We start from the raw sequence: 17926 nt of genomic DNA on the forward strand, positions 1-17926 counted from the left end.
GATGGTGATGAGCGGAAATCTGGTGCTATTGAGGATTCCACATTATTTACGTTAAGTGCTCAAACGGAAACAAAGTAATATACCAAGTCAAATAACATGAAACCATCCAATCTAATCATATCCGTAATATTACATCTGACTAAATAAAACAACAACAATCTAATTGCCTTGCCTTGACTAACTACACGACGCTAATCTACAAACCACAACGTATAATATATGGTAGTCTGTATACAAACTGTATTATGTTGTTCTCAAACATTATCATATCAAAGTACCGCCAAATACATTTTTACAATTATTTTTTACAATAATTTGTCTGCGGACTCCCTTCTGAAAACAAATTGTGCCAGGGACTCCCATACAAGATTTGTGTTGTGTTTGAAAATAGCAGATATTCTATTTTCAAATAGACAATGTTTATACTGTAAAAGTGGTTAAACGAATAAGCAACTACACTTAATACATATATATATATATATATATATATATATATATATACATATATAAAAGCAGGTGCTGTGATACGGCCGACAGCAGGCGAGTAGCCTCGGTATACTCATCTGCGAAGAGAAAAGCCTGGTCACAAAATAAGGTAGAGAGTGCATAGCCGGAAGTGCCGGTCTGGAATATCCGTCAGATGTATATGATACGATATTTTTTTCACCAATCGCAACACCTGTTTCATTCACGGAGAATGTAAACTGATTTGTAAAGCGTCAACGTCATTTCCTTGAGTGGTACTTCCGCCAAAATCCCGCTATACTTCCGCAAATTTCAGCAATGCACTCTACAGCGTATATTGTGCCCAGGCCCAGCATGGGGCTGAAGTCAGTAGTCAACACATCTGGGCGTCTGACTGGTCCGTCACTTCACCAAGCAATAAACCAACCACCTGGCGTTGATTGGCACACCGGCAATCAGATGACAGGCAGCATCTGGCTGGCGCTGACAAACACACACTGGTCGAAGAAGGATTTACATTTTTTACTTGAGTAAAAGTATCAATAGGGCAATGTAGAAATAATCTGTTACAAGTAAAAGTCTGGTATTTACAGAATTGACTTGAGTAAAAGTACAAAAAGTATTGGCATGCTCAAAAGTACTCATCATGCACTCTCAGAGTTAAACACCTGCACGGGGCCATTTGGAACCCACTCAAGAACTATTTGAGACCCACTAGTGTAGCAGAGTGTTTCCAGTGAGCAAACACGCACAAAAGCAGCATCCTGACTCTGTTTGACCAGAATGGAACTGAGCCTTCATTAGTATCATCAGTGACACCTGTGAAGGAAATATAGGGAAGTGGCCCAAGTTCTTTCCAAAATGGCGTGTGTGCATATTATATACAGCCCATTCCCCGGTTGTGATAGTGGCTAAATTAGAACAAGATAAGAAGAATATTTGTCACTAACTTAACCCATTCTGACCTGAGATCAGATTCTAAAAATGTCTTCGACATCCTGACGGTTTTCTGAAACAGCTATGTTTCTATGTCAGTCGTTCTTCGATTTTTCAAAAATAGCAGACCTACAAGCTCGTAGCGCGCCACTCGGTGGCGCGCTATGAGCTTGTAGATCTGCTATTTTTCAATAGCTAAAGCATAACATAATGCCAACACCAAAAGGGGTTCCCGCCCAAAATGGGTTTAAACAAGTACAAGCAGAAATATGTTGTGAGTGACTGATGACGGCCAGTAAAACCCAACTACAGGCATTACTGCATTCATGTGAGCAGCATCTATTCTACAGTAGGCCTACAGTATATATCCTTAAATGTAGTGCTAAAATACATATATAAAAAACACTCCCCTTAAGAGAAATCTAATTAGCTTAAAAGTGTAGCCACGCGACTTCACAATTCAATAAGAGCAGATATATTTAGCTGGTCAGCCGAGGCAACGTGATCAAAGTTCACCTGAATGAATTAGTTTATCCTCCATTATTGCAGCAGATCCAGTCGGGTTGATTTTTAACACAGCACTAGAGGGTGGTTGGGTGAGGGTTAGCTAACTCACTCACCACCCTAAATACTGTGGATAGTGGCCCATAACAATCTATTTAACCGTTTACAGGCATGCATTGGCTCTGCACTGCCTTCAGACACTTTTGCGTATTGTTTTCTCATCCTTGTCGGTGTTGTCGGCCACTGTCTGTCATCGAAAATAACCGATCTACAAGCTCACAACATGTCACTGCGGCATCACATCAGTACTACAAGCTTGTTGGTCAGCTATTTTCGCCAATGCGTCAGTGTCGCATTATGCATTACGATGTATAAATCAGGCTTAATGCTTCTAAAAAAAAAATCTATCTGTGTTCCATTTCCTTGCGGTCTGTGAAGTCAATAATATATATACATTTAGGAAGGGGGGGGGGGGGGGTATTTCCAGCCATTCCACTTTACTGTCTTCGTATCGTCCATCTGTCCATCTCTGCTTCCTTCACTTATAAACCTCTCTCCTCTCTTTCTCTCGCAGGACAAGGAGATCATGAAAGAGATTATGGATAATGGCCCCGTGCAAGGTAAGATGGTGATGTGTGTGTGTGTGTGTGTGTGTGTGTGTGTGTGTGTGTGTGTGTGTGTGTGTGTGTGTGTGTGTGTGTGTGTGTGTGTGTGTGTGTGTGTGTGTGTGTGTGTGTGTGTGTGTGTGTGTGTGTGTGTGTGTGAGGGTGTGTGTGTGTGTGTGTGTGTGTGTGTGTGTGTGTGTGTGCGAGAGAAAGAGAGAGATATAGAGAGAGAGTTTCTCCTGTGATTAATGTTTCATTTGTTCCTAAGTGGAGTGTTACATTTTAACCACTTACGGTAAGCCCTACACTTTGGTGGTATGACGCGACAGAGAGCAAACATAGCAGATCTACGAGCTTTAAATGTACAGTTTGTGGCAAAGAACAAGCAGTTTAAAGACAGATTCATACAGGAGAAAAGCCCTTTACTTCTATGGTTTGTGGCAAAGGCTGTATTCATAATGGTCAGCTTAAAGAACATCTGTATGAGGACTCATACACGTTGCGATTTTCAATTTTGTTAAACATTTGAAATGTAATAGAAAGTCTTTGAAAAGTTCTTAAAAGAAGATTTTTGGAGATTTCTGAAAATGTTTGTCCAAAATAGATCTGGCCTGGCTGAGGTACAATAAAGTGCCCATCGGCACAGGTCTCCACCAGGGCAGGTCAGGTTGTGGCCACGGACCAATCGTGTGAGCTTTGGAAGCCAATCTTAGCCAATCAGGATGGAAGATGGGAAATGGTGCCGCTCCGTGTTGATCACATGACTGGAGATAGTGTATACCGAATTGTGTGATGTATGGATAAAATGTGTACGAGTAATCTACAGAAATGTGTTTTGCCTAAATCGGCCTCATGGTGGCGCTATAACAGGTCGTTGAGGAATATTTGGGGCAGAGGTTCGTCGTTGGCATACAGGGAGTGTGTGTGCAAAGTTTGGCATGGATCGGGCCAACGGTGGCGGAGATTAGCTGATAACGGACGGACGGAAGGACACACGGACGTGCAAAACAGTGCAAAACATACTCTCCCCCTAGGCCAGTGCAAAACATACTCTCCCCCTAGGCCTTCGGCCAGGTGGAGACAAAAACAGCCGTAAAACACTCTAATAGACCCTGGAGGCCAGTGAAAGGTGCAGTCCTTCATGGACCCCCGGCCGGCCGCAGACATACATCAATCTGCCCCTCATCATCTTGGGGGTCCTCCTAGGTCTGACCTCTGACCCTGCTGCGTTGGTCGACTCACAAGTGAAGCCTCCTAACTCCACTCACCCTAAGCATTGCTCACTCTCTGACCCGCGTGCAGCACGTGTGTGCAAACGGTACATGCACCGTGCGTGTGTGTGGGTGCGTGCGTGTGTGTGTGTGCTTGCTTGCACAGGAGCTTCATGTTCTCTATGAGTTGGTGCCAGCCTCTTGTTATATTGTTCAGTTACAGGAAACTATTGGCCTCGTGTCAACTTTCCTTTCGTTCTTCTTAGGAATAGGATGTGTGCGTCGGTGTGTGTGTGTGTGTGTGTGTGCTGATAGTGGTTGTGAGGAGGGAGATCCGGCTGACTCTATAGCCTCTCTGCAGGTAGGCTCTGCTAACGGAGGGAACTCCTTGCCTTGATATCCGCTAGATTGTTATGGGTAAAGTCACAGGGAGTTCACGCACACACATGTGCACACGTGCAAGCACACGTGCACACGTGCAAGCACACACACACACACACACACACACACACACACACACACACACACACACACACACACACACACACACACACACATACGCACATTTATATACTGTACTTGTGAGTGCTGGTGTCGTGCACCAAAAATAGCTGGGTGTGCAACAGCGTCAAATGGCTAAATATAAATCAACCCTATAAATCTAACATTTCTGTGCCAAAAAAACAACAGTTTTTCTTGTGAGGACCAGGAAAATGGTCCTCCTCACAATGTCTAAATGCAGCTGTACTTGTCCCCACAGGACTATACTGTATGTCCTGTGGGGACATATAGTCCTCGAAATACAATACAACAAATACACACACGCACAGTTCCCATACACGGCATGATTCCAAACTTCTTCCCTGGGTCGTGTGGGCGGGTGTTACTCAGGGGGCTCGTTGTGCGTTGACGTGGCGACATGAGGAAATTGCTTTTAGATGAACGAGGGTCGTTCAGTCAGATGGTTATCCTACATCGCTGAGTCATGGTTCTGTTAAGAGCTACAGATGCAGGTGTGGAGTTGTTGTTGTGGTAGTGTGTGTACTTGCATAGAGTGTATGTGTGTGTGTGCATACAGTATGTGCGTGTGTGTGTTTATGTGTATATTCAGGTGTTAACTTGGAATTCGGCGCCCCGCAACAACATGGGACCCCTAACATTTAACGACCTACAAAAATCACAATATGTACTGTACAAGTGTACAGAGTAGACAGTGGCCCCTATGCACTCCAGAGGGTGTGTGTGTGTGTGTGTGTGTGTGTGTATGTGTGTGTGTTTTGCACTCACTCACTGTACACTCTTTTGTATGCGTGTGTTGCGTGAGCAAACATGCTCGGTTACATGCGGGCGAATTGTGTTGTCGGACGTGTATCATTATTTTATATATGTGTGTGTGTGTGTGTGTGTGTGTTTGTGTTCTTCCCACAGCGATCATGGAGGTGCACGAGGACTTCTTTGTCTACCGGAGTGGGATCTACAAGCACACAGACGTGAGCCTCCCCAAGGCGCCGCACTACCGGAAACATGGAACCCACTCCGTCAGGATCACCGGGTAAGAAGACGTCCCGTTGTGCCCTGTTGCTGTGGTTGCCAAACATGAGCCCGTGACCCAAAACAGAAATGAGATATTCACCCTGGGGACCCAAACTATAGTGACAATATAGCAGATCTACAAGCTCACAACGTGTCGCTTTGTGAGCTTGTAGATTGGCTATTCTCAACTACTTCTTAAATATTTGTACTAATTTATGGAATGTCTTAGATTTTTCTTTAATTTCTTCATACAAACAAAAAGGTAGGAGCGCACAGCAGTAGTGGGGAGGTGCTGACCGCAGGAGATAAAACTTTGACTAAGAAAGGAAAGAGGCCGCACAGCTCGTGGTCACGATGCTATAAACTTTATTATTCCAACGTTTCGGCAAACGGGTTGCCTTCTTCATTTAATTTCTTCATGACATTACTGGGGAAAAGAATCATTGGATTTTGTTATTAAAAGTGCAAATTCTCGGTTTCTCGTGCATGGCATAGTTGAGTGCTTAAAAACTGCTAGGAATGTAAAATTCTTTAGATTCAGGGATTGAAAAGTGTGTGTTTGTGTGTTGTGTGTGTGTGTGTGTGTGTGTGTGTGTGTGTGTGTGTGTGTGTGTGTGTGTGTGTGTGTGTGTGTGTGTGTGTCTGTGTGTCTGTGTGTCTGTGTGTGTGCGTGTGCGTGTATGTATGTGTGAGACTAAAGCAAGCGCCCCTCCCAGTCTGTCGCTGGCCGAGACACGCCTTGTCTCCACTCTTCCTCTGTCAATCCAGACAAACCCCCCACCCAACACACACACACACACACACACCTCCCCTCCCCCCGTTACAGGCGACCACAAATATGCAGCCGTGCAGAAGACAGACACACCTGGATCACCTAGCCCCGCCCAACCCCCCTCCCTCTCCCTCTCTCTCTCTCTCTCTCTCTGGACGGAGCCTTTCTCTCGCTCCCATGCAGCACCCCCATCATCTTATCATTTGTTTTTCCCCCCGTCAAAGATATCTTCTGTTAGCGTATCAAACCCCCGTGTAAAGTAACCCAAACAACCACATTACCCCCCTAACCCCTGCCTCAACAGCCCCTCCGTAAGCTCCGCTCTGCCCCGCCCTCCCCCCCCCCCTCCCCACACACACACACACACTCACACAAAATGTCTCAGCATTCGCTCTCCGTCGTCACTCGCCAATCAGTCATCTAGCCGTGCCTAAATGCCTCCACACCCCCCTCCCTCCCCTCGTTATCGTTTGGTTTAGTCTAGGCTCAGCCAGGTGGGTTGTTTGCCGTGTGAGAATAGAATAGCATTATTCTATTGGCGTCGATAAAAGACAAACAGCAACAAACAAAAAAACACCACTGTGGATCAAATCACCACATTTCCCATGTGGTCCATACAAAAACACTCAAAGATCCAAACCAGAGACAGAACAACAGTGCAGACATGAGAAAAAAGACTAATGTTTAAATAGTTAAAACTATTAAAACAAACACAACGTGGAAAGGGCATTGCTCAGGTCCGGAGCAGTGATTACCTCTTTCATTTAAGCCATTTTGGGCGGGAACCCCTTTTAGTGTTAGCATTATGTTATGCTTTAGCTATTGAAAAATAGCAGATCTACAAGCTCATAACGCACCACTCGGTGGGGCGCTATGAGCTTGTAGATCTGCTATTTTTTGAAAAATCAACATTTTTAGAATCTGATCTCAGGTCAAAATGAGTTAAACGACCCCCAAATGTTCTGACGTTGAGAACCAGTGGTGTAGAGAGGTTGTGTTCTTGTCTTTGGTGCATGCCGTCGTTAACATACTTTAGCTGTGACTCACACAGCTGTAATTTGTTGGCAGCACGTCTCGTCCTGACAATGACATAGAGTCCCGTCCTGACAATGACATGGCACACGGCGCAAAGTCCCACTTAACCGAACGAGAGAAAGGAACGTCCTAACTCTAATTACACATTTCACCTCGTTTGGTTATGGGGGACAGTGGTGTGTGTGTGTGCGTGTGCGTGTGCATGTGCGTGTGCGTGTGTGTGTGTGTGTGTGTGTGTGTGTGTGTGTGAGCGAGAGCGTCTGTCTGTCTGGCTAGTGAGTTTAGCTCTTATTATTAATAGAGACGGCACCGGATTTCTCCTTCCATCCACTTGCATTAAGTTGCTAAAAAGCGCATGAGGCGATTTCACTCCTCCTTCCGGGTAGGAACAGAGTGCATTTTGGGATGGATTGAAACAGCGTTCACGTGTCATCATGAACGTGCGCAATGATAGTCAACCGACCAGCGCGTTCATGTGTTTGGGCCAGCGCTGCAATACCAAATTCGGCCACAATGTCCATTTTGCCTCAGGGTTTCCTCCGGGTGCCGTCTCTATAAATATATATATATTTTCTCTGACGTGGAATTTGTCCTCTGCAACTTTTAAGTAACTATTAGGAGGGTTATTGCACAGGGGACACTTGGACACATAGACCTTGTACAAACCTTGTGATTACCAGGCCTCTCTACCCATTCAGCTCCAGTATGGCCACCAGCTCTCCACTCTCTCCACCCTGAATATCTTTATAGTCCGTCTCTACCACCTTCCCTGGTCCTCGGGTGCCCTGCCCTGCCCTGCCCATATACTCTCACTCCCAAATAGTACAGTATCGTCAGACACATTTGGGACAAGAACGGCAAACGTTTGACATTATGGGGGGTCCCCTTCGCGGCATTTGACGAACCCGGTCGTTCATGGAATGCGGAAGTGCATGTCGTTCTCCAACACAAGGCGTGAAAGGACGACGGCTCCGCTACAAAGCGTCGGAGGCGCGGCGTCCAAAGCGGACTTGAGCCACGAGAGGCACCGCCAAGCCAGCCGCTAGGCGAGCGAGTCGCGGAAACGTGCCGAAACGTTGCGAAGTCCGCTTCAGCCAGGACCCGACAGCGTTCGAGTTATACGCGCAGAAAGGAACAGCATCGTAACTCTACTAACTCATCAACCCTCCTCGTCAACATGTGCCAATGCGGGTACCCCCCCGCGCGAGACGTCAAACATTTGACGTCTGGTCAAATCCGTCCCCCATGCAGGCCGTGCAGCCGTCTTTGGAGTGAGAATGCGTTGCCTAGTAACCAGCCAGGATTCAGGCCTAGATCTAGGATAGATGGATACAGTGAGTGTGTGCGTGAGGGAAGGCCGGCAGTAGAGGGGTGTGGGGGCGATATGGGGCAGTACAGTTTCAGCATGGCTAAAACCTGACGGTCGTTGCCGGCGGTGTGTTTGCACAGGCCAAAGCCCGCTGCGCTGCGCTCCTCTAAGCCAGGACCCTGGGAAAGTTTGTGGAGCCGGCATTGAGGTCCAGTGTGGTGGAAAGGGCATTGTCTAGCCCGCTGATCCCCGCCGCACCGGACAGAGGGAGAGGGGCTCAAGCCCCCCGGAGAGGAGGTCAGGGGTGGGGCATTGGTGTGTGTGTGTGTGTGTGTGTGTGGGGGGGGGGGGGGGTGGTATGCTCATCATTGTCCCCGGGTGAGCATGTGAGCTGATTGGAGAGGTGATAAGTGAATGTAGGCAGGTGGGAGAGTGCACACACACACACACACAGCAAAGGAAAAGTGTCGTTCGGAAACTCACTGCACTCTGGGAAGTTTAGCGTTGTTTCTGCAACCGTATATAACCTCTGACCCTAGTATACACCACGCACTTGCTGAGCCAATAAGGAGCCTTGCTTGCATGGCTGTTGGCAACGTTGGCACTATGGCAGTGGCGACAGCGGCGCTACCGAGTTGGCAGCCTCTGCCAAACCCCCGTCGGGCCGTCGCTCTCTTTCCCAGCATTCCTCTCTTTTCTGAAAAAGATAACAAGCAGTGACTGGGCACTGGGAGGCTCCTGGGAAACCAGAAGGCCCCCGGAGCGAAACAAACAGGATGGGAACTGGCCTGAGGTGGACGCTTCTGGGCACAGCCAGCAAAGAAAACGGCCCCGAAATTTAAAAAAAACTGCCCACTGCCAGCTAAGACCAAAGAGCAAGGCATGATGGGTATTTATTTATAGTCCTCTCGGCCAAGGCTTCCTGAGAACAAGACGAAGGCGTCTGCTAAAGATAGGGCTCTGAGTTAAGGTGCAGTGCGTGCGTGCGTGCGTGCGTGCGTGCGTGAATTTGATTTGTTATTTGAAAAGCAATTGTCTACACATTGTGTGGACAGTTGCGAGAAATGGTTGATTTGTGTTTCAGATTTACGCTTACAAGATTCCTTTTAGGGGATACTGTACGTTTAGGGTTAGGCATTTCTAGGTTAGGTTTAAGTGTTATGGTTAGTACTGTCCTTACTAAATACAAACGTGTGTCTGCGACTGTGCGTGCATGTGAGTGTGCGTGCACGTGAGGGTGCATGCGTGTGAGCTAGCGTTTTCATCCGGAGGGTTGTAGTGTGATGATGGTGAGTGTGAGGCGGTGTCCCACTTCCTCCCTGGACCATCCCTCCTCTTCCTGTTTCTCTCTGTCTGGAGAGAGGAAGTGCTTTAGAGGAAAGGGGAGCGGGCATGCAGTCATTCCCCGAACTGGAGATTGATTAGAAGGATTCAAAAGGAACGGTGCCGGGTTGGCACGTGTGTCAAGCGGCCATATATAGCATGCTCAGGATGTTGTTAACAGGATGAAAGTCTGTTTTTCACTGGGAGCCCCCTTATAGCAGCTTCCTCTCTGTTCCTATAACCTGCCACGCCAAATAGCTCCAAGGAGGGGAACACATACCGGGGTGTTTACATGCCCAGTGGAACAGCAGTGCACCATATATACTCTGAACAGGTTCACTCAGGACACCTCTTAGGCGCCACACACACTTCACAGAGTGGACAAAAAAAAGTCAGTAAACATGTTTTCACACACACACACACACACACACACACACACACACACACACACACACACACTTCACACAGTGGACAAAAACAAAACATGTCTGTAAACATGTTTACATGGGTGGCAGAGTAAAACAACTGCTATGCAGTGTCTTTAGTTGTTGATTTAGATTGTCTTGTTTCTTCTATCGTCTCTGTGTAATAGATGGGGTGAGGAGAGAAGCTATGATGGATCGCTGAAAAAATATTGGGTAAGATTTGTTTTCCTTTATGAAATCCATTATGACTCATTTCACATGATGATCTGATATAAAAGTCATTGTACTCATTATATATATATTTTTTAATCCGTATATTTAAAAATGTCTTCCTCCAGATTGCCGCCAACTCCTGGGGAAAGAACTGGGGCGAGGGCGGCTACTTCAAAATCGCCCGCGGAGAGAACGAGTGTGAGATCGAGGCATTTGTGATCGGCGTGTGGGGCAGGGTGACCATGGAGGACATGCACAGCAAACACCAACACCATCACCGCCGACGCAAGTAGATAGAGCCACCATGGACATTAAGCCCCCCCCCAACCCCCTCCCCATGCCCGCCCAAAAAAACGCTGCCCCACCACGGCTCTCGACCCCTCTGAGTCCCTTCACTACCCCAGAGAAGAAGCACGTCACTGGCCTCGGAGAGCTTCGACTTCAGCCACCTCAGCCACTGTGCCGGCAGGGGGGGTGTGAGACAACAAAATGACCACCCTAATCCCCTCTCTTGTCAACGTCACTCTGCGTGACCCGAAGCTACCTACCCTCAAAACCCTGAAGCACCCCTCTCCTCCCAGCCCGGCTCTCCCCCCATAACTCAAGGATTACGGCGCTACAAACCAATAATTGCCTTGTCCGGCATGACATGTGCCACATTAGGCACCTCAGGACTCGACTGTTCCAAAGACCACACTTCCCAGAATCCTCAGCGTGCCATCTGGTACAGTTTTTGGCGAGCACAGAAAGCCTACAGGAGCTCATCACGCAAACCCTTTTCCTTCACCATTCTGCTCTTAAAACTTCAAGGTTTATATTTACTTCTCTCTCTCTTTTAAATCCGTATTCCAGTCTGCTGGATCCGGAGTGATAGATTGTTATGGTGGACAGGAAACCAGAGAGGCAGATTTACATAGACACCAAATAAGGTCATTTCCCTTTCACACAGCCACAGTGAAACGAGCCTTTTAAGTTATACACACACACATGCACACATTTATTCTGTTCTTAGGGAGGACAGTAGTAGCTATAGACAGTATACTGTAGTTGCTCACACATTCCAATAAAGTAGAGCCTTACACTGGAAACAGTAGGCGGTTAGGTTGGGAAGGTATTTTGGGGGGGGGGGGGGGGGGGGGGGTCGTAAGGCTGTAGTGTTTTGTGAAATGTGATACCACAGCCCTGCAAAGTAATTAAAAATACTTTGAGCATTGAGGCCAATTCCAGGGCTAATGCACCATCAATAAGAGGGCTTTTCAGTTACAGTTCGAGAATTTGATCAATACAACCGTGGATATGCGCAGATTTTCTCTACCGCGCACGTGTTAATATATAGTAAAAGGAATCATCGGCCGTCAGTTGATCAAGTGAAATGAAAGCAATTGAATCAAGTGTAATTACAGTACATGTGCATTGATAAAATACAGTACGTTTCACTGGGCCTTTGAGCTGGAGTAGCATTTCAATAACATTTGCTGCAGATATTAGCATTAACACTCTTTTAGGTTAGTGGAGCTCAACTCGCTATAGGGCAATAAAGTAAAACGATATCCTCTTTTTGATGTCCCAACCCAATCCATATTGGGCTGTTGTTGTTGTTGTTGTTGTTAGTCAGTGACACTGAGAGAATGTTTCGCGACCAAGCAAGTGGGTCAAGAAAGACCCACCGGTCAAGAAACAATGCTATAGATACAACCTGAAAACTCACCACCAATTGATGTTCGAAATGACCACGCTGTCATGCTTCCCGACCCTACTGTACCATCGAAAGTTTTTGAGAAACTGAATTAAAAGGGGAAAACCACTCATTTTCATCATTGTACTATGTCATTAATATATACCTTAGAGTTGTTGTCCCCCCCCCCCCCTCCTTCTGTTTAGCCTAGAACTGGAGGTCTAGAACCTGGGGTCATGTGATCAGTGACATCACAAAGATGTCTTGGCTTGCAAATCTTTGTTCTAATCTAGACCTCCAGTTCTAGGCTAGATAGAAGGGGGGGACTTTTTTAGTATTGCCACATCATCTCTATAAGGTATATCAGTATCATAGTTCAATGTTGAAAATGAGTGGTTTCCCCCTTTAAGCAGAGTTTAAACTTTAAAGTGTTGAAAAGATTGTAAGCAATTTATTAAATGCCTTAAAGAAACAGTGCAGTTGCTTCATGGCCACTGAGAAAGGTAGAGTGTATAGTAGTCTTAATCTATTCCATTTTGTGTATACTGTGTTACATGTATGAGCTGATGTTATTTTGTTGTTATTGTTGTTGCCGTTGTATTTTACTCCTTAATTTTCATGTTTTGAGATATATTATGTAGTATCTTTCATAACACACTTATCAGTCTGTCTGCTCAAACGCTTTAAAGGGCGCTGCGAAGGTGCTAAATAAGTGAGCATGTGATTTTACAAATGGCTGCCTGTTGGGAGGAGGAGGTGGGCGGGTTGATTCTGCTGCCAAAGTCTGTTCAATGCTCCATTGTTGCAGTGTCTTTGATTTGATGAACAGTTAACATGATTGTACTAACATGTAAACTCCTTCCTGCGAAGGTGCCAGACCACAGCGTCAGTGTTGGCAATTAAGCAACAAAGTGTTGACGCGATACTCTGTGTCTATAGCTCACCTAGTTGCTTATTTTATTGTTTTGTATTGTTTCTCACAACCTAAATCATTCTAATTCATCTGCCATCCGCCCCTCTCCTCTCAATTTCACTTAATTAATGTCGACTGGTTTTCAGATTAGTTCTCAGTGCAGAGCTCACTCTAAATTTGAAAAGTAATACTGTACATAATGTTGTGAGTAACGTCTGTAACCTCCGGAAGTCCCCCTCAGAACGGTTCCCACGCCTGCACCTCCAAGAGGTGTAGAATCGAGGCATGTGGACATGAAAGCCAAGACGTGTGTTACGGATGAACAAGCAATGTGCAGTGTGCTGGAGCGGAGCTGTAGACGGACGGAGGAATGGCCAAGGCATGTTCTTATAGCCGTGTGGTGGTGCATTGACCCCTGCGCTCACCGCACTCACTGAAAAGTAGGCATTTCACCCGGACGGACGTGGTGTAGCAGCTGCACGCTTTGTGAACAACAAGGCAGTGAGGCTTCGAGGGTCACAAGACGCACCCAAACTCGGGATATGCTCGTAATTCCGACGGTTGTCGGGCCGTGCGGTTAGGGTCAGGGACAGGGTTATAAATGGGGCGAGTCGAATGCGCACCAGGCACACAACCCTCTGCATGTGAAGAGGCATTATCGGGCCAAACAGCTAGTTTTTAGGGAGTCCTGTACTTTCACTCCAAAGGAAGAGAGGCCTACAGCAAGAGCATTTCTAGAGTTACACATCAGGGTGAGAGGTAGCCTTGTCAGGCATAGAAGGTGCAGAATGTAAAGTATGACTTAGCGGATGATAGAGGGGTAAATTGTTCCGTTTGTGGTCTGGAACCAGTTATTATATGAAAACTACAGAAGCGTGCACAGGCTATATCTTGTTTATGTCTAACTTCAATTGCTGCCGTAACAATGAATAGCGCCAAATCTTCTACGTTTTCAATTGAGGCGCCACAACAACATTGTGGAATCTTTCATGGTATTATAGTTGCTGCTTTAACCAGTGGAGCTGGGAAGTATTTAGCAACGACTCCTCTCTATAGGTTCATTTCCATGACCAATATCAACATTCATAGATGATGATCCATGTCAATCCACCCTTGCGTTTCGGCGTACCTCTCCCCATGTATTGTGATTGACGTCTGTAAATAATCTTTTGCATTAGCTGAACAACGTTTTACCCCCAGCGCATGCAGCCCACCCCATGCAGTCATGCAGAAACAACTGTCCTTATGTAGGGATATGCCAGTAACACACACAGTGGATCGTTGTTTTGAGAGAGAGAGAGAGAGAGAGAGAGACACGTGAGTTGGTGTCTTTGGTGATTTCACCAAAGACGCAGCATCACCTCGATGTCTGTTATTCCATTCACATGTATAGATGTTCAGTTCACGTGCTGTTCTTCAGGACCTGAATATCCATTGATTCAGGTCAGCTTTCCATAATTTGCTGTAGATGACATTGAATGTACGGACGGGTAAAGATGTGTGAAACATGCTGCCTCGTTTTGTGGAAATTAAAACTACGCTCCAGGACTTCTTTTAGGCGAATAAAACGTTTATTTTAACAAATTTTTGTATATGGTAGAGTATGTTATTACAATACTGTAGCACATCAGCGGTGGTTGTAGGTGGCGTCCCTACACTCTTCCATTGATACATTTCAACCCAGGATAACCTACTTACTGGCTCACAATGTCAATAAAGTTATCTGAAGCAGAGTTGGAGGATGTTACTGCAGGTGCGTCAGCGTCGCCATCTATATTGTAGTTCAGACATTGTTGAACTACAATATAGTCCCCCATTGGAAGACGGAGACAATGAACATAACACTTACAGACTGCACCCAATTTAATGCATCTCTCTCAGTCAAGCGATATGCTCCAAAAACACCTGCCCTTCAAAAACAAACAAATAAACAAAAACCTGTAGCAGAGCTCCCCCCAGTCCCAAGCTGTGTATTTAAAGTAAATAAAGAACCACTCCATATTCAGTGTCATGTAGACTTTATTTATGACAAGATGTGTAAATTATATTCTTTTATTCTGCTCTCGTTTTCCTGTGCAATGTTGTATTATCTCTCTCATATTGTGTGCACTAAATGCAAAAAAAAAAAAAAAAAACACGCTAGTGTTGTTCATCTGTGTGGCACAATAAAGTCTTTCTCAACAAAAAACAAAGAAAATCGCCTCAGTGTCATTATTTTCCCCACGGAGAAGAGCTATAATTCACTCTGATGTTTCTGATACCGGAAAACAGTTATGTTTTGCAGGAAGGTGTCTCTTGCTTACGATTACATCTAATTTATACTTATTTGTGCAACGGTGTCGCACACTGAAAATAGGTTCTTGTAGATCTGCCATTTCCAAAAGATTTGTATACCTTTTTGAAATCTTGAAATGGGACATATTCTGCTGCATAATGAGTACTTTTACTTGTGGTACTTTAAAGCTGCTATAAGCAATAATATGTCAACATTTTAATGAATTTCTTTTGGTATTCAGACAGCCAGCAATGGGAAAAACGTGTGACACGTCTAGGGGCCGCAATCTGCATTAATCTTTTTTCCTAGAAGCTTTGTCATTGGTCGATTTGCCTGTCTACTTTTTTTTGACCAATGAGAAAGCTTCTAGGAAAATCTTTGAATGGAGATTGTGGCCCCAGATGTGTCACAGTCAGACTAAATTTAGTTTGGGAGCGTTTTACCCATTGCTGGCTGGCTGAATACCAAACAAAATAATAATGAAGATTGAGAAATATTGTTTATAGCATCTTTAAGTACATGTTGATGCTAATACTTTTGTACTTTTACTCGAGTACATTTTGAATTCCAGACTTTTACCTGTAACAGAGTATTTATATATATTGCAGTATAGAGGGTATGCACGTGACATCATCATCAAACCAGGAAGTTATGCGGGAACGCTTACTGAGTGCCAAAAAACTACTTTCTGGCCTTGACACCACATACATCCAAACAGAAAAGTCCAATATGCTTGCATTAAACGACATTAAACTACGTTAGACTCACTTTGCCACTCACTTTGCCACTCGATTTGCCATTCACTTTATGCATGCGCATACCCTCTATTGATTGTGTGTACTTTTTCCACCAGTGGGTTTTGGTATGGTAACCTGGGGGGGTGGGGAGCGGTCAGAAGCAGGGGACCAGACAGGAGGGGTTGGACCTCCACTCACTATCCCCATAGAGTGAGTGGGGGGAGGGGGGGCAGGAGGGTTTGGTAGGGCCCGGGGGCGCCATAGGACACGGACCCGCACAGCCCTGCTGTGTCAGCTAGCTCACTCTTCCGTTGCCGAGAGCAATAATTCTGACCATCAGTCGGGGAAGCGGAGCAATGGAGTGAACGTACGCATTCATTCAGGATTAAGCAGTGCTCGCGCGCACACACACACACACACACACACAAACACACACACACACACACACACACACACACACACACACACACACACACACACACACACACACACACACACACACACACACACACACACACACACACACACACACACACACACACACACACACACACACACACTCACACTCTACGGTGACAGCCAAAGTCGCACAGATTATAGGATGTTTTCTCATGAATAAAACATTATTTTAACAAATCTCTCAGGGAAACAACGAACATAAAACCTATACAGATTGTATTTTCTGGGGCAGATATATTTGAGAGCAGTATAAGACCACCATAGGAAACAAAAGGTTATCATCGTCGGTTCGGGTCCTTGCCCCAGTCAACGTGTCAACGTGTCCTTGAGCAAGGTTCAAGGTTGTATACGTTACTGTAACTTACATCTTGCATGTACATAATAGTAAACCGTATTCTTGATTGTTTGGGGAAAGAAGTTTTTGCAGTCTATTTCCAGTGGCTTTCAGACTGCGAAACCGTTTACTATGCGGCAGCATCTCAAACAGTCTGCGGTTGGGATGACACGAATCCTTCATGATTCCTCGAGCTTTGCTGACACAGCGTTCATCGTACAGGGCTTGGATGGTGTGTGGGGGGGGAGCACATCTCCTGATGCGTTCGGCTGTCCGCACAACCCTCTGCAATGCTTTGCAGGTTTAGGTCGGTGCGGTTGCCATACCAGACCGTGAAGCAGCCTGTCAGGATGCTCTGTGTGGTGCCTCTGTGGTGCCCCGGGTGGGAGACGTACGATTTCTGTTTTAAGTCTCGAGCTAAAACGTTTAGGAACCACTGCAGTTAGTGCATGCACATCCAGATGTGCTGAGCATCTGTATCACTGGGGGCCTCCGTTCGTCCCAGTCTGTGGAGGAGGCAGCTGGGAGGAGGAGACCCTCCTCTGGTTTGACGTGAGAATAATTGCAGGTCTAGACAATCATCGTACAGAAAGTATTACATATTTCAACGAGCTCCTTTGACACTGTTGTGTATTTATTTCAACACCCAAAGGCTACCAGGTGTTTTCACTGACAGTAATAGTTGACAAAAATGGTAATAGACGAAGACGCAAATAGCAGGGGAGCCCATGTGGCGTGTCTGGGGCTGCTTTTTGGACTTTTTAAAAGCAATTTCTGCTTTGTTGATGTACAGTGAAGAGCTGAGCAGTGGTTCTCAAATGGGTGCCGTGGCCCGTGGCACCCGTGGGTGCCTTGATGCAAGTCCAGGGATGCCGCAGAATCGTTTTATCTACTATTTGGAATTGATCAATATCACTTCAGTTTAACCACTTAAACCCTCTATACTTAGTAAGACGGATCACCAAATTTCCTTAAGTTGCTGGGATCCAGAATAGGGACGCTGGTTAAATATCAAATGTATGAAGTTATTTTCAATCTGTCTGTAATGGAAACTACTATTATCTCCAGTTGTGCTTGTGACATATACTGTATCTTGGGGGGGAAGATTTACGTATGTACTGAAATATGACATAAGGTTCTATAAAGTAACTGTAATACAGGTGTGGCTTCACTGCGTTGGATGAAAATGTCTTTTACAGGCC

At 45.7% G+C, this 17926-nt stretch overlaps 1 protein-coding gene across 1 annotated transcript in view; it reads left to right on the forward strand.

Annotated features, from left to right (window-relative positions):
* Window positions 1-15105, forward strand: part of tinagl1 (tubulointerstitial nephritis antigen-like 1) — a 65633-nt gene extending 50528 nt beyond the window's left edge. The window contains exons 9-12 of the mRNA XM_083776152.1: window positions 2480-2525; window positions 5150-5273; window positions 10286-10331; window positions 10457-15105. Of these exons, the coding sequence (XP_083632278.1) occupies window positions 2480-2525; window positions 5150-5273; window positions 10286-10331; window positions 10457-10624 (384 nt within the window). The 3' untranslated portion in view covers window positions 10625-15105. The remainder of the gene's footprint in view (window positions 1-2479; window positions 2526-5149; window positions 5274-10285; window positions 10332-10456) is intronic.
* The last annotated feature ends 2821 nt before the right edge of the window (window positions 15106-17926 follow it).

Source organism: Protomyctophum parallelum (assembly GCF_964188405.1).
Source record: "Protomyctophum parallelum genome assembly, chromosome: 1".
Taxonomy (NCBI): Eukaryota; Metazoa; Chordata; class Actinopteri; order Myctophiformes; family Myctophidae; genus Protomyctophum; species Protomyctophum parallelum.